Source organism: Tigriopus californicus, chromosome 7 (assembly GCF_007210705.1).
Source record: "Tigriopus californicus strain San Diego chromosome 7, Tcal_SD_v2.1, whole genome shotgun sequence".
Lineage (NCBI taxonomy): Eukaryota > Metazoa > Arthropoda > Copepoda > Harpacticoida > Harpacticidae > Tigriopus > Tigriopus californicus.
In genome coordinates this window covers 7,953,381-7,971,362 of record NC_081446.1, presented here as the reverse complement: position 1 = coordinate 7,971,362, position 17,982 = coordinate 7,953,381, and the positions used below count along the sequence as shown (strand labels likewise).

The 17,982-nt window shown below is 43.1% G+C and overlaps 1 protein-coding gene across 2 annotated transcripts; it reads left to right on the top strand.

Moving 5' to 3' along the window:
• The first annotated feature begins 8,785 nt into the window (after positions 1-8,785).
• On the top strand, positions 8,786-16,836 carry LOC131884379 (kin of IRRE-like protein 3). 2 transcript variants are annotated; one of them, XM_059232134.1, is made up of 7 exons: positions 8,790-9,863; positions 10,068-10,394; positions 10,808-11,068; positions 11,498-12,118; positions 12,351-12,519; positions 13,373-13,529; positions 15,236-16,836. In XM_059232134.1, the coding sequence occupies exons 1-7, from the start codon at positions 9,494-9,496 to the stop codon at positions 15,476-15,478; spliced, it is 2,148 nt and encodes a 715-aa protein (XP_059088117.1). In that variant the 5' UTR covers positions 8,790-9,493; the 3' UTR covers positions 15,479-16,836. The 2 variants fall into 2 exon arrangements, with proteins under 2 accessions (XP_059088118.1, XP_059088117.1); XM_059232135.1 differs by lacking the exon at positions 13,373-13,529 and having other exon boundaries at positions 8,786-9,863; positions 15,236-15,408.
• Positions 16,837-17,982: the final 1,146 nt, after the last annotated feature.

Below are 17,982 nucleotides of genomic sequence, written 5' to 3'. Positions count from 1 at the left end.
AAACGTACTCTATGTTTTATTCTACGACTAATTGTCGATTTTTTCATTTGGCTGCATCGCTCAGTTTTTTCAAAACCTGGTTTAATTTATACAAGTTAAATGGTCATTTTTCTAAAAAAAAAGAAAAGAAAAGAATTCAAATAACGTCGAAAAAGATGCTCAAGAAGTTTGCCATTTGGTGCCCAATATATCTTTAGATTGCCCCAAAAGTGAAGATCAGAACACTATTTATTATATATTTGGTTATCTTGGGAGATCACTGTCGAACCAGTCCGAGTGCCATGAGTGCAAGAAACTCTTTGTCGAAGGTAAAGAGCTCAATGTCATTTTCGAGGAGGCCGAAAACCAAGAAGAAAGAATGTTACAAGCTATGTTTTTGGAGCAAGTAAGCAGAGGAGGACTCACTCATCCTAGCGATATCTTTCTGCCTTCACATTCTGTTTTCAAGTCTGAAACATCTACAAGGTTTTGAGTGAAATTCCTCTAGCAAAGGACCGGTAATTGTTGTTCAAAAATGCTAGAGATGTTTATGCTATGATGGTTATGAAAAATTGGCTTCATGCGAGGAAATTTGGAATGCTTTCCACGTTGAGTGTCACAAAAACACCTCTACGTACAGCTCTACTTACAAAGCAACAACTTAACCAAAAGGCTCTTCAATTTTTTCTCAAAAACATTTGTAGTGAAGAAAATTCCAATACACATGTTATGAAGAAAAGAAGAATAGGTAATAACAAGAAGATTGCCAAAAAGAAGTTGCCAGCTAGAAAAAAAAATGAAGTAAAAACCGCTCAAATGATGTTTTATTTAATTTGCGCCCAATGTTATCCTGTTAGACTCGATGAATAGTTCTGATCACAACATGGGAAAATCTGCTGCCGTTGGGGCCGTTGACTGTCCACTTCTTGAGGAGGTCTATGGCGCAAGTGATTTGCCTACGCAATATCCCGTTCATGAATAACGAAACCTTCAGACACAGTTTCCGATTTTTGAGTTTCACAATTTTTCACAAAATTTCACAATTGCTTTACGCTTGCAATTAGCTTGCGCTTTGCGCTTGCTTTAGCTTTTGCGCTTGCTTTAGTTTTTACGCTTGCATTAGCAAGTTTTTCAACTTGTAACGTTTCCTTTAATGGGCAAGAATTCTACCAATGAAAACCATTTATATCTAAGACAGCCAACTGGATAAATGCCAAAAGTCGAAAAAATACCAAAGCCCTAAAAATCCCAGAAATTGATGCGTAATGTTGGTGGCTCCAAACCGTCTAAAACTTTGAAAGTCATTCTCACCGTTTTGAAGTTTTGCTGTGTGAGAACGAATCATTTACTAGTTCGCATCTTATCACAAGTAATATCAAAATGATATACACAGTGATTTTGGACCAACCCTCCTAAAAGTGTAGGCTTTGAATTGATACAAGTTTGTCACTGTTCTCTTTGAACTCGAACACAGAAGGATTTAAATGCTTGCGGAGAGGGAAGGGGGAAAGCTGTCCAGTATCCAACATTGGCACCACAACAGCCCAAACAAATAGATAGCCAAAACATGATTACGTCAATTTAATGGAGTTTTTGATCAACTGATAACGTCTGGCCCATCTTCGGAGCAGTGTTGCCAAGTTTAAAATGAGCTTGAAGACCAACGAGCCTCTCGAATTCAGGTTGGAGGACCAATACCCAAACAGGTCAATTATTTTTATTTTTTGAAGCATTTAAATTGCCAGATATTCCTAAAACCTGAAAGCACTTGAAATACAAGATGACAGCTACATTGAAAATTAGTGCATCTCGAACCAGTAGGCAACATGTGAAAATAATTAGAATCATGGTCACAAAAAACAGTGAAACAAATTTGAACAAGTCTGTTCCATCCACTCCTTGAAGTTGAATCAATTCGGCCCATGTATCTTTTGAGGCCATCATTACTCATGAGCAGGGTTTGAACCGTTATCAAAAGAAGTAACGCGTTATCGTTATATATTTTTTGAAAATAACGCCTTACCGTTACCCGTCAGGATGCCAGTCTGATTAAATCTGGCCTCCGTGATGTCATACTGGCCACTATGTTATAGTCACTCAATCCTCTTGGTAGAAGAGGGCGGATGCGCTCGTCAACTTGGCTTGTTGATTAAGACAGGTCGATTTGACACGAAAACTTTTCCCAGGGCAATCTATTAACATTTGAGCGCTTTTTCGAGAGCTCAGGTGTACTAGAAAAGCATTCCTTGACGAAATAAAGCTCTTTGGTTCCCCACAGGAGATTTGGTTTGCCTCATCTGGCCATTTTGATTCTCATTATTTTTTATCTTGACAATGGTTGCAATAAACTCTAGTTCACGCGATCCTACTCTTTCTTGTAAGCCTGCAAGGTCCTATGAGCGTTACTTGATCGAGTACTCCAATGGATCCCATCTGCCATTTTGTGCCTTTCACAGCTGACTCGCTTGCACTCCAAGATCAAGGGACTATTTGTCAAAAATTTCAAGAAAAAGCATCATCGGCTCTCCCCTTGTCCTTCTTTCAACCCGAAATCACATGATGATGGGATGATTCGGTCTATTCAAAGTGACTCATACTGTACTGACTTCTTGGCTTCTCTGGGGTAGTTCGGGTAGTTCGGGTAGTTCGCACTTGGTACAGTGCATCCGCCCGCACGTCCACTTCGTAGAAGCATTTGCCCACTCACACGATAAAAAGAAAGAGGCGAAAGCGAGGGTCGGTCGACAGTCGACACTTGCCAAAGGACGTGACTCTGTCAACAAGTTTGGGGATTAGGACTTAAAAGGGGATTTTCAAAAGGGATAATGGCTGCCGCCCTCCCACCGGTGCCTGCCGAAATAAAGGGACGGATCATCAGCTCCGGCTCGCTTTTCTACACGCATATTTCATGCTTCTACAACCGAATCTCTGTAAAGGCAACAGAGTGACAGACAGGCAGAGTTCGAGTGATGGCTGTCAGTTTTTTGAAAGTTTTCTTGGAAAAAAAATATTCCCGGAACAAATTGGACAAATATATTCTTACTTCAACCTTTAATAATGACTATTTATTTACTAATATGAAATCCTCTCCATGAGCTTTTGTCACTTCTGCCATTACCGGGAGTTCGGAAAAAATCTTTACACTTAGTTATTGCTTAATTAATCAAGGTTGCACTCTCAACCAGGCAATTCTTCAATAAAGGGAGGAGACGTGGTATAGCAGGTAGCGCAGTTTCCTAGCATGAGAGAGGTTCCCGGTTCGATTCTCCTCCCCGACCTTTCCTTAAGGAAACTGTTAGACGCTAACCATACGCACAGATGGAGAACCAATCTGATATGGACTTTGACATTGCCTGTCGGAAATATAGACGAAAGATGTGATGGCTAGCTTCGCTGGCCGGGCGAGGCTCACCCTCCGACCCTAGCACCCCAAATGGGAAAAAACCCTGATAAAATGGAAGCAGAAAGAAAGTGAAGAAAAGATAATTCAGCTCTCTGGGTGTAAAATTGTCTGAGACAATAACTTCTTAACGAGACAAACGAAATTCGATACGTACATCTACGTAGTACGTTCAGTTCAGCTTTGAAATGCGTTTCATGTCAGTTACCCTCCATGGATATGCATGCTTCAGCCAATAAATTGGAGATTAACGCATATCTCTTCGGGTGCGGTTTCCCAGTGAGACTTCGTTCTGACAACGAATTGCCCATCAATAAATCACTTGGCGTGGCGTTCACAAATCCAGCCTTAGAGCTGAGTCCCCGGTCCCCGGTCAAAATGAGAGCCGTTGAATTCCTATGCACTCACCAAGAAGGTAAGCAAGACACAGATTTGCCCCGTGAGGTCTATTTATCAACACTAAATTTTTACTTGCCATGGACTTACGAATGAGAATGAGATCTTTTTTTTCTCCTAAGCAAGTTAATAACTTTAAACTAATGATTGTGCTTTTTACTCAACGGGGGGGGGCGTCGTAAGGTCGACGTTTCCACCTTGAACTTGGATCTCTGTAATCAAAGCAACTTCATCATGTTTACCTGGGAAATATAATGCTCCTTGGGCTATCATTATCACATCTATCAGCGAACCTTTCTGGTAACCAGAGGAGCCCGGAGACACCAACATTACAGAGGCCATATCGTCATCCATTTTCATACTCTTTACTAATCCAGGGAGCTGTCAGCAAAACTTTACGAAATTGTTTTAAATAGTTAATGTCACTGATTGACGCATTCATTAAGGTAAGAAAAAAACTTGATATTTAATTAGGTCAATTCATCAGCGGTTGATTTTATTTTGCGTGCTTGCTTTGTTGTAAATTTAAGCCGATATTACGCCAAAATATATACAATATTTTTGGGCGCCATAATGATTTACGAAAAGATCTTGCCTTAGAGGAAAACGAGGAGAAAATGCAAAAATACAGACAAATGTTTTTGGTGCTAATGGCTGGATATCAATTATGTGACATAAACATCCCACAAACCATGCGAAATTTTCTTATGATTTCATTATCATTTTTTTTTTTTTGAAATATCTTAAATAGAATAGAAACATGGTCGTTGCATCTGGTTGGCTGTTGCCTGATTTAAAAATGAATGTCGGCCCTGTAACTGTCCATTTTTTGTGTGGTCATTGAAAATCTCTTTTGAATTTCAAGCCATTCGTCACTTCTCTTCTTATTCATCAGCTGCCGCCACTACCAAAATTGAGAATCAAGCTAATAATTCTGAAACAATGAAAATGAGTGCATAAAATATTTGGAATACATGGCCCGTATTTCAAAAGCTAATGCGAGTATCTATCTGATTGCACAAATTGGATTGGGCTTTTGGTTCTAAGTATATTTCAACCATCTTGTTAAACGTTAATAACTCGTTATTACCAAGGAGAATGAATCCTTTTGGACTGATGGTTTTGATCGAGTTAAACATACGTGTAGATGCCTTCTTCACGGACAATCTGAATCGTCATTGCTTGATTCAGTTGGATTTATTTTTCGCCTCACGAGGTTTACGACAAATGTCACAAAAAAATGAGGAAAAAGTGCGTCAGCAACGTATCGGTTACAGCAACGTACACTACCGGGCCCATACGCTCCCTGAACAAATAGATTGAATTCTAATTTTGCTAGCTAACGACTTTGAATCATTGCAGCGTAACACGAATGTTTCTAAACTGGAGGTGACATCTGAACCAAACCCGATGATTGAGTCCTCTGTTATTCATAATCCCTTTTTTCGAGGGTTTTTGGCATGGCCCTATGAGCGCATCAGTTCAGACATTTTTGTCATTTCTCAAATCATACTCGAACACTTCAAACGAGACAATCGATCAGGTCACACCTCCCACGAAGAAGTTGGCAGTTTTCTGCATTTTCTACATTTCCTCTTCACCTCAGTGCAGTCTTCTGCCCTCTAAAGTAGCCATCGAATATATGTACTACGTACGTAGGACACGGTGGTATCACGACACGACACGACATTGGTGAAAAGTTTGCTTAAATATGTTTCGGAAAATTGTAATAAGAAAGGAATTAGAGGGTAACAAAAATGATAGAAAAATTGGAACATGCCGCTATCCAAAAATGAACTAAAAGATAGGTCTTCAAGGAAAGAATTATAATTTCTTTGGAGTAGATATGTTATGGTGCTACTCAATTCTCTGATGTTTACTTATACTTCTGGGGTTTGAACCCACGACGCTTGGGTCTTCGTGTCTTGTTCATGCTGCCCGTTAAACCGCTCGGTTAAATTATGAGGGCATGTAGGTTGCAATAGCTCCTTCGTAACATAGGAGATAGTGCCAATCTAGATTACAAGAGAAATGGAATCACGACGGCCGTGAAAATATGGTATCTCCTAAATCTAATTTTTATTAGATTGGAATTATTTGGAAAACAGCAAAACCGAAAAAAACCGCGAAATTAAAAGGGGGTTCTTTTTCGAATTGTGTCGTGGGTTCAAAACCCGGAGACAGAAGTAAATCTCATAAAGGAGGTGACGTAGAGAGATCGCCAGTTTGATTCTCCAGTCCGGCCTTTTTTAAACTTCCTAGTTTTAGACCCTAATCACACCTTCCGATCTTCGCACCCATCAGTTAAAAAGAGAGCGACATTTAAAACTGTTGTTTGCCGAAAGTTGTTCTTTTCGTATTTCAAACAAAGAAAAACCAGACTAGAAATCTTGACAAAAGTTGTAACCACGGTGTAGGTATTTCTATTTCAAAGATGTCCAGCTCAGGTAGTACTTCATCCTTCAAATCAAGATGGATAATGTTTGTGATGAAGTGCCAAGTACACTACCTTCATCTCTTTTTGAACATTCAACGGCAATGAGAGTGCAAAGTGAATTTCAGTTCGAGTCAAAATAAAATTTAGGTTCACTTGTCAAGGAATTTGGCTGAGAAAATGACTTGCTAGAGTGATATATCGTTGTCAATGTGAAGGGGGATCACCCAATGATTATTACCAGGGCTTCAGTTGCTCAGAGAGAAAAAACAAAACTAAAGTCCGCTTTGGAGGTCGATTCTTTGGGAATCGTCACAACTATGCCATTTTGAAATGCAGCCGGATTCATTTATCGAAAAAGTACTGTCATTGTGTTACTTGTAATTTCGTTACTACTATTCTACTTACTCCAGTAGGAGACCAATTGATGTTTTTTTATGTGTACACTTTGTCAAAGTAATGGCTCAAAACCCATCTCTTCGCGAAAAAAAACAACTACAACAATCAAAACATATTTGTAATACAGTACATACGAGTATATCAAAGACCGAGCTGGACAGATTAACCACGTAATAATGGCTAATTTGAGACCCCATTGTGAATTAGCACACAGTTACAACTTTTATTGATTTGATCGCCATATTCAATCTATTTTTCATGGAATTGAGGGAATATCCCTTATTTGCATGTATGCATGGAATTAAGACTCCCCTTGCAGATCCACAATGTGCTTGTTGATCAGTATTCAAAGTAAAAGCGGAATATTTCAAACCGATTTGATAAAACTGTGGTGATCACTGATCACCGTACCTAACTATCTTGTACCCAGAAACAACGGGTGTGAGCGATAAAAAGAGCGCTCTGTTTATCTAGCACTGAGTGTTAAAGTTTTTTGTTTTGAGCTGGTTGCGCTGCTCGGCGCCTCGTTAGGGATCCACTAAGTTTGGAGAAATACATTATGGGAGGGGGGCTCATCGTGTGTGGTGCTGGCAGCCCCCCCCCCCCCCCCCACTCTCTGGTCTGGATCGGAGTGCGTCATTTAAAGCTCAAACTTAGAGGAACTCCCACTTACCCATCCTTTGGGGCAATTGGGTGGTTGTTCTTGGATACCTTGTTCGGGGAGCAGCTATATTGACGATCGATGAGGCTCATTTGCGTCTGATAGGACTCGTTTACCCCATACAGTACAAGAGCACTCTCAACGAATTGTGGTAATGGCGCTTTGATCCCTATTTTAGCGGTTATTCCTGGCTTGCCGTCTCTGCATGCATGCGTGCGTGCGTGCGTATTTTTCATTGTGCTATCCTGGCCAGGTGGGCTGAACCGAATTCCAATTGAGATGTTTGAGCGAGGGATCTTCATCCTAGGTGGGCTGAACCCATCCTTCACCATTCCTGACGACATGATGGAGTGACCTATGGTGGGTTGGATTTCGGCTGGGTAATAAATGAAACCTAAAGTGACCACCAAGGACCCCCAGTCCACTGGAGGCGTTGGTTTTTGTTGTCCACAGCTCTATTGTGCTCACCATTTTTGACCCCCAAATCCGTCGTCGCCCCAGCGGCCGATGTGCAGTTGAAATCAAGAAGAAGAAGAACAACAACAACAACAACAACAACCTCAACAAAATGATGACCTTTTTTCTAAAATGCTGCACAGAAGGAGAAGGAGAAGGAGGAGGAGGAGGAGGATGACAACGAAGTCACGGTACTCTGAGTATTTCCAATGTGGTGCATTCAAAAATGTGGGTAAGGGCGGGGAGAATCTGCTTGTGGTTTTGATGGGAAAGACCTGTGAATTTGTTCCGCGTCATCAAGTGATAATTGTGCGTTACCTTTTCTGATGTCTCAATCTCAAGCGCTCAAAACGCACCAACGCCATTATTACGAGAATCATATCCTCCCTCTCGACAGGCCACCAACCAAAGAGCTGGTACAAGAGTGTTAAAAACGAAGAGCGTTGTTTGCATGTAGCCACAATGACTCAAGTGGGAGTATATTCTAAATATTCGATGTGTGTGTGTGTGTGTGTTCAGGTGCTCAGATTAGGTATTATTTTCCAAAAGCAATCCATACACGAAGGGAACTGGTTGCTATGGTTGCCTCATGGTCTTGACCTTAGTAAGAACATAAATAAGCGTTGGATCAATTCAATGGCAGATCCATGCATTGCAAGAGTGAGACGCGCAGAATGCACATCGCTGAAGTCCATCACTCATTATTACCAATGAGGGGGTCAAAAAACCAACAAGATTCGTATCAATTTCGAAGACACATTCTTTCATCGAGGCTTAAGCTATGCCATCAAGTAAATGCCAAATTAATTTCAAACTCTCGATTACTTTGTCCGATGGAGCATTCCTCTTCCTTTTCAAAACGGAGAAAACCCACGTAGTTTACGTCTAACCTTGCGATTAGGCGGAATAATTTCATTTTCTTATGCCATTGTTACTCGACTATGCACGGCCAAGTAATGATGATTTTTGGATCGCATTGCTCGAGCGCCCAAATGACCAAGATGTGTTTGGTACATTTGCTACAGGGGGGTGGGTGGCTCCCTCTTTAGTAACCACTACCTTCTTAGGACCCCTGGCTCCTTCTCCTTCTTCTTCTCTCCATGTTCTCTTCCCAGAGGCTTGATTAAGCCATCGGTCGGTCGGTCGGTCGGTCGGTCGGTCTTTTCTCCGTGACTATTGTTGTTATTGTTGTCGGTAGGCAGACAAGACCACACACACGCATCTGGGATGATCAACCGAGAGTCGACCTCCCAATTGCCGTTCCTCCCTTTTAGTCCGTTTTCTCTTGCTCGGACGCGGAAACCAGGATCAACGGAGCCGCCTCGACCCGAGAACGGGCTGGCCGTCGACGCGGATGACGACGATGACGGAGGCGCGTTTCTCAAATCCACGCACCTACCTACCACCCAAGTCCCATCACACAACGCTACCTACCTACCAACCTTCCTAACCAACAACCCACCCACCCACCCACCCACCAATCATCCCCTGGAGCAGTCTCAACTTGCCGTTGGCGTTGGTTTTTCAACTTCGACTCAAGAGATCAGTTTGAGTTCAGTACTGCGTGATTGCGGTTCCCCGATTCTCTGTCTCTGAACAGTCAGTCGTGTTGCGGTCATTTTAGACGATGGTGACTTTGGCGAAACCGCGAGTGTCGTGAATTTGAGCAGGTTTAGGGAGAAAAATTCCAATGGTTCTCTTCTAAAACACGTCGGTTACGACTCCGTATCGATTGTGTTTAGTCTGCGAGAGATTCACTTCTCGCCCCATGAACAAAACGAAAATGGAATATCTGTCGTGGTTAGTGATTTTGTGCCTTTTGAAGACTTGTTCAGCCATTCAGGGCTGGGTTGAGCAACCTGAATATCAAGAAGTCAACCCTCAAGGGAGCTTTGTTTTACCTTGTGTCATCAGTGAGAAGCGAGGCCAATGTCGTTGGGAAAAGGATGGAGCTCCGGTGGGACTTCAAGATAGCAAGTACGAATGGGCTGGAAACCCGGACACGGGAGACTGCTCCCTCAGGGTCCTGGCGGCAGAACTCCAATATGATGATGGGGTTTGGCAATGCCAAGTGACACCGAGCAGCTTCCAGAACAAGGATGCTCTCACCAGTGAAGGAGCCCAAATAGTGATACGAGGTAAGAAGAAGTTTGGCCAAGTTGTCTGGCCTCGTAGTTTTGACACACTAGTAGCCAGCCCATTCATTCATCGTCAGTGTATTGATTGTCGATATTACTCCCTTGCCGTGTGGTCCAGATACTGTTGAAACCACCATCTTACAATATGTCAGGATGACAGATTTTGAATTTAACTTCATGGCGTCATTCTTGTTGTTACTGCAGAACCTCCGACCGAGATTCATATTCAACGGATTGGCGACGAGGGTGCTGAAGTGATAGCCTCAGCGGGCGAAGAGCTGGAGCTCGAATGCATTGTGAGTGGAGGCAATCCTCCGGCACAGATCCACTGGTTTGCTCACAACAAGGAGATTCTATCTGGGCACACACAAGAAAATAGCCGCATCTCGCCCGAAGCTCGGACTTGGATTTCGGTGTCAAGATTGACACTCCCGGTTAGCAAGAGCGACAATGGGGCCATTATCAAATGCTTGGCTGAACATCCGACCTTGGAGGCCTCCCTGGCCGCACAAACTGCCATTACCATCCATTGTAAGTATCTCCTCAAGAGAAATGAGGAAAGGCTGGCTTTCATTTCACTCGTTTCCCGTTCGGCACTACCCCTCCCACATGACTAGTGCGGAGGTGCCTTTACTATGCCCTAGTCAACCAAACTACTGGAGAGTTTGGCAAAACTACGAGCACGATCTTTGTCTTGGTCATCTTTCTTGCTTGTTCCCTTTCTTCTTCTTCTTCTTCCTTCCTACTTCCTTCACTCCTTCCTTCCCTTCCTCTGTTCGTGGGTTGGAACGTGTGTGATTTTTTTATCCTCTCTACTGGACTTGACCGGCCCAGGTTCACCTTTTACACTCTTCAAATCGTATGATTTCATCTTACCGCCACCGATACGTTATCGCTGGACACTCGTTTACACTCACATCGTCATGAGTTCCCTCTTTTTTCAGATCCTCCGAGTGTATCGATTGAGACATCATCCTTGAGCAACCTGGAGGATGAAAAAGATCCGGCCACACTCCGATGCACCGCTGATTCTAATCCACCGGCCACCGTCCTTTGGCGTAAGGAAGGCCTCAATGGTATCTTCAGCCCCGATGATGAGATCAATTTCAGTCCGGTTACTCGCCATACGGCAGGTTTATACAGCTGCAGTGCCAAGAATGCTTTGGGACTCAGTGAACCCGCTTTCGTTCAATTGGATGTGAAATGTAAGAAATCAGCCTTTTCTTTTTCCAATGCAACTGACTTTTTCTGAATTGGAGGACATTCAGGTGCATGCACATAGTTGGGCGACCCTAAATTATTGTCGTGTGTGTGTGTGAACAGCACCCAAATATGACATTCCTTTTTTGATAATAAAACTTTATTAAGACTCTTGGTCATGTCATGGCGTAAAAGTAAATATAAATTCATTTATTACATTCCCCACAGTGCGCGCATCATTGCTAATTTGCCAGTTTCGGTCTGACTTTGCATGCCGACAGACATCCTCTATTTCCCGTAATCCTTGTTTGAGAAGTCTCCCTCCCTTTTACGTAGTACGATATAAGTACCTATTGTAGGCTGGTGAAAAGGAAGTGTAAATCCTGCTTTCTTAACATGGTTATTCACTTTCTTCGCCTTTGTGTTTCCACTAGATTCACCTTCTATCTTGTCCGTGGGTCCCTCGCACATTGTGGCGGCCCAAAAGAACAAACAGGCCGTGTTGAGTTGTGAGGCCGAAGGAAATCCTGCCCCTCGCTACCAATGGCTGCAGAAGCTTCCCACCCAAGAGGTCTTCATTCGAGGATCACAGAAAACGCTGGTCATTGATAATGTGACCTACAACCATCAAGGCGAATTCGTGTGCAAGGCCATGAACACCATCAATGGTGAGGAAAGATCCGTCCAGTCGGAGCCGATTCGAGTGGAAGTCAGTGGAGCGCCTCAAGTGATGAAATATGAGGCCCAACATGAAGTGCGAGTTCAAAACGGTGAAGATGCCACTTTGGAAGTGCTCTTTTGTGCGGATCCTCCGCCCAAGCAAGCTTGGCATCTCGGTGACCTCGGTTCCGGTTCTGGCAGCAACATCATTTTAGCTGCTGGCACGGGTCATGGACGCTTTATCGCCGAGAGTGCTCGAAAGTCGGATCGGGAGGATTGCTACATTTCAGTGTTGAGAATTAATGGCGCTCACCCAACAGACAGTCATACCTATCAGCTCAAGTTGTCGAACAACCACGGGAACGACAGCCACATTATTCATCTCATTGTCAGAGGTAAACAGAGCACTCGCCTATTGTATGTACAGTAGGTGCTACTAGTGTACGTAGTACACTTTGGGGTCACTTCGTCACTACCAAAAGCTCTTACATGTATGCGTAAAAAAGGCCCCAAATGAACAATACTCAGTTGGGCATTAGGCTTGAGTGGCTCATGGTTCGAGTGTCAACCCAACGATTGTTTTTGTTGCTTCGACAATTCTAATCTCATCTTCTTGTTTGCTCGCAGATCACGTTTCTCAGGAATCGTTGATAGCCGTCATCGTTGGCGCCACCTTGACCATTTTGCTCTTCCTCCTCATTTGCATCTATTGCTGCAAAAGCGGGAAAAATGCCTGTTGCAGATCTTCAGACAATAGCACCACCAAAAAAGATTTCAAGCCGACGGATATCGAAAGGTAAAAGATAGATTCTAAGGGGACAACTCTAATGTTAGGGTTCATTTCCGTGCAATGTCGGTAGATAAAGTACTTTATCAAAAAACAAACCCCGTTTAATCAAAAACCTCGTCTAATGCATCAGATCCTCGGCGCTTTCTTCTCCCATTGCCAGCGTGTTTATTGTTGAAATTTCTATGTTATTGCCATGTGCTTATAATGGCAATCGGCCGGTTGGTTGGTTGGTTTCTAAATTCAATGCACGTTTTCGCTTGGTATTCATTTTGCTAGAAAAACTAAAAAAAGAGTGAGCAGATCTCGTGTCTCATCTCAGCCCAGTTCTCACCTCCAGTTCAACAGAGAGCTATTGCTCTAGGGTGAGGCTCTTGCCCTCTTGTTCAAAAGTAGTAGGTCAGACGCACGTTACTATCGCAAATGTGAGCCACACTGTTCTGAGACCAAGCAAGAGTGAGGGACAGATTCAGTTGTTTTATGTACTCAAGACTGCAGTTTGACCACTTTATTTGATCAATAGACAATTGGAAAGAAATCATTTACTATCTACCAACAATATTTGGAGATGTAGAAACGAAAATCAAATGGTTATTCTTTTGGATTGTCTCGTTGGTCAAATGAATAATAGATAGACTGATTTTTTGCCTTATTAGATGACACAGTTCCTACCCACCAAAGGTCGGTGGTGAGATTTGTTTCTTTATTTTGGGCATTTCTATTTTTGTTCGCCTCGGGTATTCAGTTGTTAATAGTCAGGATCGTTGTTATTTTCCTTAAATATTTTAGCCGTTGTTACTTTTTCTTTGCCTTGTTGCATTTTGTTCCCTCTTTAAAACACCGTGCCTCGATTCTATTCCAGTGAAAGGACAGACGTAGAATCTACGCACAGTAGCAATCTGAGTGGATTTCCCGAGAAGTCCTCGGTCATCCCCCCCGACGCACTCTACAGCTCGTCCAATGAGAAATTAAACCCCCATAAGCAATATATTCATGACTCGTTGTTCAACGACTCCAAGGTGAGACAACCCGAATCATTTGTATAGGCAGTGAGCGGCACTCCTTCACTTCTTCGCTTCCTGGGTGAATGGATTTATCTCTTCCCGTTCTTCCTGAGCTTCTGGCTCGTCTTCGTTCCACCTTTACCATGTCCAGGGGCTTTTTCCCAACGAACAACCGGCAGGACGGACAGACCAACAACCTTCTTCACAACTTGTATAACCTTCCAAGAGTCTTGCCTTTCTTCCGCTGAACGTTCATTCGTTCACTGACACTCACATTCAAGGGGGCATTCCATCCCCTGACAATGACGACCTCAACAACAACAACAACAACAATGTTGTCGTCGTTGTTTTTGCTGGGCCCATGGTTGTCGGCGACCATGACCACAACGATGACGACCAACTCATAACCATCCAGTTCTTCCTGTTGTATTTATCAACTCTTGAGAAAGGTATCAAGTTCAAGTGTTTCAGGGGTGGTGTTTTGTGCCGAGGAAATTATGCTGTCGTTTTTAGCTTGGGATTTCGAAACTTGTATGTTTTGCATGCTTCCATGTCATTCCATGCACGTCATGCCAAGCGTTTTAATGCTGTTGTTGACGACACTGTTGATCTTCTGTTTCCCTGATACTTTGCATGCCAACCCAGTCTTGATTTGACTTTAAGTTCCTCTTCAAACTGTGAAGGGAAATGAGCTTCGCTTACAAAATTGAAACAGGCTCTTTTTTGATAAAAGAAACTTATCCAAGTCCGTGTGAACTTACAAGGTAGCAAAAATGTAAGTTCCGTTAGAAAATCGAGCGCATAATAAAGAGCAGGTTTGAACAACTCTCCAATGACAGTCATAGATGGTCATAGATGAAGCGCACTTTAGAAATCAAAGCTGAGGATCGGCTTGTAATTTCAACCTTAGTTTTTAAAGCTGCCGTCAAAAAAGTTTACATCTGTCACAACTGCCATTTCTCTGAGTTTAGTTCTCTGAAGTTGAAATGGCTATTCTCTTCAATTATCTTATCACGACAAAGAACTTTCCGTCCTGAGAACTCGCACTGATTCTCTTCAACGTATCGGACAGCCCAAGTAAGACTTCTGATACCGAAATTTACTTACGACAACGGCGACGGCAGCCACGTTCTGTTTAGTTAGGGCTCCATTGACTCGCCCATCCAACGGACGAGCACCTTGCTAGCCACCTAGCTAGGCGGGGGCTCGCTAGAAAGATAATAGACGAGGAGAGCGAGAGAAAGAGAAAGAAAAAGAAAGAAAGAAAAAGACTGCCACAATGCAGGGAGTGAAAACGGTGGAGAGGGGGGGGGATTAAAATTTCATTAAGAGCTGTCAGATAACACGGACAAGTCGGAGAACCAAGACGGCGATAAGTTTTCTAATGAGATCACACTTGGCTCTACGGCGCAATCACGATAAGAGCAAGCAATCAATGGTTCACTCATATCAGGCGGTTGCTGAATCCTCAACAAACAGGGAAAAGGATTGACAATCCTTTGAGGTAGAACAACACACCAATGTTTCTCAATCATTACTTTTCGCTGTCTATGCTTGGAGCAGGACATTTTCCTTACCTAATCTGTGTCAGTTTCCTTAGCCTTCACTTACTCTGTTGCCTCTGACCCTCAAAAGAGAGCCCTACTAACAGGAGTTGCCATCCAAGTGTCCATTCGATCGAGACCAATGAGCTCATGGTTGTATATCTGTTTGCTTTCTAGGAGAGCTTGCGAGCGGATATGATGAATATCACCAACCTAAATCGAACCCAAAGTTCTAGTGGCGATTTGAACACGTCAAACGCCACGCACCCGGGTCGGATTAGCTACAATGACTTGTGCTTTCCGAAGACCAGTAATTATGGCTCGATGAAGAAGAAAAAGCATCACTACAATGCCACTACCCAGCATGTGGGTGTGGATTGCCGATTGAACCCACCTAATGCCACCTTGTACTACAATTAACCCTACCGATCCGATTCCTGGCACTCGGTGGACCTACAAAAGGCCAATTGGACACCTCAAGTCAGTCAATCAAGTGCTCAATCAGGACTCTCCCTACGTACTTGAATGAAAGCCCAGTGAAGGGCACAACTTGTTCTAGTCGCCTCACTCAAGTGGGCCTTCAAACGAGAAGGAAAGAAAACGAGGAGCAGAGGCGCGTACACGTACAATGGCACAATGGCACAATGGCACAAGTGACACACACGGAGAGACTAACTACGATATTGCAAGACTTGATCCTTCAATAGTTACACCGCCAAGTCTCATGAAGAGGCGCTCGTTGTCTCTTTCTGAATTAAGAGAAGCCCATTCGACGAAATTGAAAAGAGGAAGACGACATAACCGTACAGGACATAGTGCACCACCTTTTGAAGGACGATATACTACGTGTTCATACTACAATGGCCTGTCTGCTTGTGCCTCCATTTCATGCTAATGTGAGATATGAATATAAAGTACTTGTCAGGCCGGCTAGAGCATGTGGGCGTTTCCTCCAGTTTTCAGAGGCTGGAGGTCCTTCATCTGGGTGCTCAATTCCAACGCGATTGCGCGCCCGGTGGCTATTACGGACTGTATTTTAGTTTCCCAGAGTTGCTTACGTGACATTCCACACGCAGAAACTCTGTTCGTGTCGTGCAAGATGCTGCGAATCCTCACACAAATAAGTACTACCCCTTACGCAGATCAGCCCATTGAATCTGATCATCCCATCATCGCATCATCGCAATCCCCTGTCCGACCCTCGCCTCCTAACGAGGTCCGCATATCACGTCAAGATTCATTCAGATCTCATCTCTTTTTCCTACTATCATGCTTGTATGTGCTGTACGTATCTATCCATCGGCCTGGTTTTATCCTCATTACTCTCACTTGTCCGTCATCAACGTTACCAGAGAGGATCTCAATCAAACCATTGTGGGTCGTGGAGCATTGTCATTTTGTCAAATTGGAGCCTGTTCCAGTGAAATCTTATCTAAAACTTTCCGAGTGTTTGGTTGACTGGACAGGAAACACGAAAGCGAGCTTAAAATGGCGACAACACAACCGCACCCTCGTTCTCAGTACCTCAGTTTGTAACCAAATTCTCTCAGCAATATGATCTACTACTACCTGCAGTTACGGTATACAACAACAACAGCCTATTTCACTCATCTTCTCCCATCGGTCTGGTTTGCCCCTTTTGGTGCATACCTACTAGTAGACACTCCATCCGATTATCCAATTAAGTTCAATCTGATTATAGCCAAAGACATATTCCTCCATCGGTAATCGAACGAATAAACAATCATGTTCAAACCTCGATGTTTACTTAGCATTCAGATAGTTCTCCTCTCGTCGAGAAGCTTTTGAGTTTCAGTCTGAAAATGTGGAAAAGTGAGCCAAAAAGGCTTTTTCGCACCATTAAGATATTTGACATGGATATGATTTATGTCTTACTTTGTCTACCAGAGCAGTTGAGTCGGGCCAAATTTGCACTTATGATTGAAGAGATACCAGAGAAAACCGATCCGAAGCCAAAGAGAGTATTGGCTATAGATATTTCTTACGGTTTGGTGATGATTGTCTTGTCAGTTTGTGCGTTTGCCAGTTTGCGAGTTTAAGATATCCTTCAAGAGGCATGAAGCGTTTCTCTATACTTGAACCAACAAAAATTGAGCGGCTCGTATTTTCGAGTCCATATGCATTCCTTGAATGATGGCTTCAATAAAAATGTAACAGGTAAGTTGTCAAATTGAAGCATGGAATAATTGTCTGACATAAACGTTTGTTTATACGCGAGCTGCTTGACTTAATCGATTCTTTAGCAAATAAAATCTAGAGTAAAGATATCTATGAGTTTTTCCGAGATGCTCCAGTCAAATAGCATTTCAAATGTATATTGATTATGTAACAATGACCCCATCGGTTGACGGGAGCGAACTATTACTTTTAGGAAGACTGCACCATCCTCATTATGCAGTAAGCCAAGGCTAGCCATCCAACCAAAGATGTCATTGTCGCATCCGTTTCCAATTCCGCTTCCATTTTAACATCGTTTGCTCATTAGATGATGCAAGTGTGTGCATTATGAATCTACGCCATAACACAGTCTAGTCTCTTCACAGTAACTTGGATCAGGAGAAAGCAGAGATTGAGCCGTCATCCCCTTGATAAATGAATCAACACATTTCCCTTTTAACATGATCCCCTCTATGCACACACATATACACATGCACAGGCAGAGGCACAACCGTTACAGACTTGCCAATCGTTGCAAATTGAATCAGAAAACATTGGCGTTGGTGCCCTGGACACCGGAACGAAAATTCCGAAGGGGCTCACTTGGCTCTCAATCTCCCAATGGATCGCTCCACGTACACGACTCTACGTGCATACATACGTAGATCAGTGATCACACTACACTAATCACCCGTTGGTTTGGCAAGATCACATATCACGTAACAATGGGGGATTGCAATGGCCTA

Bases quoted from the DNA above. Each gene is read 5' to 3' on its own strand.
- LOC131884379 (XM_059232134.1), top strand. From the start codon at position 9,494: ATGAACAAAACGAAAATGGAATATCTGTCGTGGTTAGTGATTTTGTGC. The intron at 9,864-10,067 runs GTAAGAAGAAGT...TTGTTACTGCAG, and splicing joins AGCCCAAATAGTGATACGAG to AACCTCCGACCGAGATTCAT. The intron at 12,119-12,350 runs GTAAACAGAGCA...GTTTGCTCGCAG, and splicing joins TATTCATCTCATTGTCAGAG to ATCACGTTTCTCAGGAATCG.